Source organism: Rhinopithecus bieti, unplaced genomic scaffold (genome assembly GCF_001698545.2).
Source record: "Rhinopithecus bieti isolate Rb0 unplaced genomic scaffold, ASM169854v2 scaffold_23826, whole genome shotgun sequence".
Lineage (NCBI taxonomy): Eukaryota > Metazoa > Chordata > Mammalia > Primates > Cercopithecidae > Rhinopithecus > Rhinopithecus bieti.
The window spans coordinates 1,343,781-1,348,044 of NW_016811267.1; the positions used below are offsets into that span (position 1 = coordinate 1,343,781).

The 4,264-nt window shown below is 48.2% G+C and overlaps 1 protein-coding gene across 1 annotated transcript in view; it reads right to left on the minus strand.

The window, feature by feature from the left end:
- Nucleotides 1-32: 32 nt before the first annotated feature.
- The window catches only part of CALR3 (calreticulin 3), a 20,145-nt gene continuing 15,913 nt past the window's right edge, over nucleotides 33-4,264 (minus strand). The window contains exons 6-9 of the mRNA XM_017893680.1: nucleotides 3,403-3,510; nucleotides 3,175-3,306; nucleotides 1,725-1,817; nucleotides 33-262 (exon numbers count right to left, since the gene is read on the minus strand). Of these exons, the coding sequence (XP_017749169.1) occupies nucleotides 119-262; nucleotides 1,725-1,817; nucleotides 3,175-3,306; nucleotides 3,403-3,510 (477 nt within the window). The 3' untranslated portion in view covers nucleotides 33-118. The remainder of the gene's footprint in view (nucleotides 263-1,724; nucleotides 1,818-3,174; nucleotides 3,307-3,402; nucleotides 3,511-4,264) is intronic.

Below are 4,264 nucleotides of genomic sequence, written 5' to 3' on the forward strand. Positions count from 1 at the left end.
AAAAAAAAAAAAAAAAAAAAGAAAATTGGACAAAGTGCCATGTAGACATTTGAGTTTGAAACATAGATTAAAGTAGCAATGAGGTTTTACCAGTCATCCTTGTATCCAATGGGGATGACTAAAGTTCATTTCTTCTGTGAAATCGATTGAAGTAATGTTCGCGCCTGTTCATTTTTCCAGACAGCAGCTCTTCCTCCTCTTCCTCACGGGCCTTCTTCATTTCCTCCTTGGCCTGTATGGCATCCATCTCCCTTTCTGGACCCTGGAGAAAGAAACAAAAAACATAAGCCCCACCGGGCGCGGTGGCTCAGGCCTGTAATCCCAGCACTTTGGAGGCCGAGGCGGATGGATCACGAGGTCAGGAGTTCGCGACCAGCCTGGCCAAGATGGTGAAACCCCGTCTCTATTAAAAATACAAAAATTGGCCGGGCGCAGTGGCTCAAGCCTGTAATCCCAGCACTTTGGGAGGCTGAGGCGGGTGGATCACAAGGTCAGGAGATCGAGACCATCCTGGCTAACACGGGGAAACCCCGTCTCTACTAAAAAAATACAAAAAACTAGCCGGGCGAGGTGGTGGGCGCCTGTAGTCCCAGCTACTCGGGAGGCTGAGGCAGGAGAATGGCGTGAACCCAGGAGGCGGAGCTTGCAGTGAGCTGAGATCTGGCCAGTGCACTCCAGCTTGGGTGACGGAGCGAGACTCCGTCTCAAAAAAAAAAAAAAAAAAAATACAAAAATTAGCTGGGCGTGGTGGTGTGTAGCTGTGGTCCCAGCTGCTCGGGAAGCTGAGGTGAGAGGATCGCTTGAACCGAGGAGGCAGAGGTTGCAGTGAGCCAAGATCGCGCCACTGAACTCCAGCCTGGGTGACAGAGCAAGACTCAGTCTCGGAAAAAAGAAAAAAAGCCCCAGAGATTATGCTTCCATGTGGCCAAATGCATGTCAGTACTCAGGCGGTCCCTGCCTTCTAGAAGCCGCCTCACCACCTGAGATAGGCTGAATAAGAACAGCCTGTAATGATTTCATGTCCTGGCCGGGTGTGGTGGCTCAAGCCTGTAATCCCAGGACTTTGGGAGACTAAGGCAGGCGGATCATGAGGTCAAGAGATCGAGACCATCCTGGCCAATATGGTGAAACCCCATCTCTACTAAAAATACAAAAAGTAGTTGGGTGTGGTGGTGCGTGCCTATAGTCCCAGCTACTCATGAGGCTGAGGCAGGAGAATTGCTTGAACCCAGAAGGGGGAGGTTGCAGTAAGCCAAGATTACGCCACTGTACTTCAGCCTGGAAACAGAGCGAGACTCCATCTCAAAAAAAAAAAAAAAAGATTTCATGTCCTAATCCCTGGAACCTGCCAATATTAACCTTATATGGGGCCAGGTGTGGTGGCTCATACCTGTAATCCCAGCACTTTGGGAGGCCAAGGCAGGTGGACCACCTGAGGTCAGGACTTCAAGACCAGCCTGAGCAATATGGTGAAACCCCCTCTCTACTAAAAATACACAAATTAGCCAGATTTTTTGGCATGCACTTGTAGTCCCAGCTACTTGGGAGTCTGAGGTAGGAGAATCACTTGAACCTGGGATGCGGAGGTTGCAGTGAGCCGAGATCACGCCACTGCACTACGTACAGCCTGGGTGACAGAGCTAGACTTCATCTCAAAAAAAAAAAGAAAAAAGTTTACACAAATAAATTAGTGATGTGGGAAGAGTTAATCACATGCTTCATACCTTGGTTTCGCCCCAGGTGGCCTTGCCAAAATTATCTGCATACTCTTCATCATCTGTGATCAGAAAGTTATCAAAAATAGTTCCAGATCTCACCTGCAGATGAAAATAAGGCCTTCATTATTATGCTTTTACTCTTTATTATTTGTTTATTTTTCATTTCTTTTTTCCTTTGGAAATATATGAAGCTCAGGTGACATTTTTTATTTTTTAGAGATGGGGTCTTGCTATGTTGCCTAGGCTGGATTTGAACTTCTGGGCTTGGCCGGGAGTGGTGGCTCACACCTGTAATCCCAGCACTTTGGGAGGCTAAGGCAGGTGAATCACTTGAGGTCAGGAGTTCAAGACCAGCCTGGCCAACATGGTAAACCCTGTCTCTACTAAAAATATAAAAATTACCAGTAGTCCCAGCTACTCGGGAGGCTGAGGTGGGAGGAGCGCTTGAACCTGGGAGGCAGGGGCTGCAGTGATCTGAGATCATGCCACTGTAGTCCCACCTGGGTGACAGAGTGAGACTCTGTCTCAAAGAAAAAAAAAAAAGAACTTCTGGGCTCATGTGATCATCCCATCTCAGCCTCCCCAGTAGCTGTGACTACTACAGGCGTGAGCCATACTGTCCCCGGCTACTAGGACTTCATTATTGATGTGACAAAAAGAAACAGATGTATTTTGCTCAGTACAGTGTACTATAACAGCAATTAGAATAGTAGGTGGTGCTTAAATCTATTTCTGGAATATCCTTTCCCTCTAGGGCACTGGTTCCTCAAACTTGGCTACACATTAGGATCACCAAAACTTTTTTTTTTTTGAGACTTAGTGTTGCTGTTCTTTTTTTTTTAAAACAAAGTCTCACTCTGTCGCACAGGCTGGAGTGCTGTGGCGAGATCTTGGCTCACTGCAACCTCCACTTCCTGGGTTCAAGTGATTCTCATGCCTCAGTCTCCTGAGTAGTTGGGACTACAAGCACGCGCCACCACACCCAGCTAATTTTTGTATTTTTAGTAGAAACGGAGTTTCACTATGTTGCCCAGGCTGGTCTCAAATACCTGAGCTCAGGCAGTCTGCCCGCCTCGGCCTCCCAAAGTGCTGGGATTACAGGCATGAGCCACCATGCCCGGCTGGGATCACCAAAGCATTAAAAAAAAAAAAAAGAAAAAAAACTCTCAGCACTTTGGGAGGCTGAGGTGGAAGGATGACTTGAGCCTAGAAGTTCCAAACCAGCCTGGACAACACAGTGAGACCCCCATCTCTTAAAAAAAAATCTGGGTATGGTGGCTTGTGTCTGTAGTCCTAGCTACTTGGGAGGCTGAGCTGGGAGGATTGCTTGGGCCCAGTTTGAGGCTCCAGTGAGCTAGAATCGTGCTTAGGTGACAGAATAAGACCCTGTCTCAAAAAAACAAAACAAAACACACACACACACACACAAACTAAAGTAAATTTAAAACCAAATGACCTGCCAAAGCTCCAGGCCGATGGCACCAATGTTCTCAAATTCCGAGAGGTCATACTGTGTCAAATAGTTGGTATTCTTCATTTTGTGGTGGAGCCAGATGTCTTTATCAATACCTTCTGGTCTCAGGCCATCCTGCATCAGAAAAACCATATGACGTGGTCTCAATGACATGGGCAGGGGAGGAGCATCCCTGGGGCATCCCTGGCATCATGCAAAGAGGCCACACACCTGGTACGGGGGCTTCTGGAGCATTGGCGCCGGCCAGTCCCCATCTAGTTCACCATTCCAGTCGCTCTGCTTGCTGGCACTGGCGTCCAGAAAATGCTTCTCCCAGTCCTTTAAAGACATGTAAGGAAAAAGTAAAATCAGTCAGATGCTCATATATTTGCTGTTGTTGCTTCTGTTTTTGTTTCTTGAGACTAGGTTTTGCTCTTGCCCAGACTGGAGTGAGATAGCGCAATCATGGCTCACTGCAGCCTCAATCTCCTGGGCTCCAGTGATCCTCCTTCCTCAGCCTCCCAAGTAGCTCGGACTACAGGTGCTCGCCATCATACCTGGCTACTATTTTTATGTTTTGTACAGTCAGGGTCTCCCTCTGTTGCCCAGGCTGGTCTCGAACTCCTGGGCTCAAGTGATCCTCCTGCCTTGACGTCCGAACTGCTGGTATTACAGGCATGAGCCACTGCACCCAACCAGATGCTCAGATTTGAGAAAGGAAATTCTTAGATGCCAAGTGGCAGGCACAGGCTGGTGACCCCTGTCCCAGTGTCCCTTTCCCTTCTTCAATTTGGTCGTCAGGAGGCCAAGTGCTTGGTGCTTCCAATGCCGCTGAGGACTTCAGGGCAATACCATACTGCCTAGATTTTTCTCCCTAACCTGCCATATGACTTTAGTCCTTTCCTCCATGCTATGGAGAGGAGCAGTGGTGTGGAAAACTTCAAGTAGTGGCTAGAGTGAAAATGATGGTGCAAAAAGTGATGACAATGGCCAGATGTGGTGGCTTACGCCTGTCATCCCAGCACTTTGGGAGGCCGAAGTGGGCAGATGACTTGAGGTCAGGAGTTCGAGACCAGCCTGGCCAACATGGTGA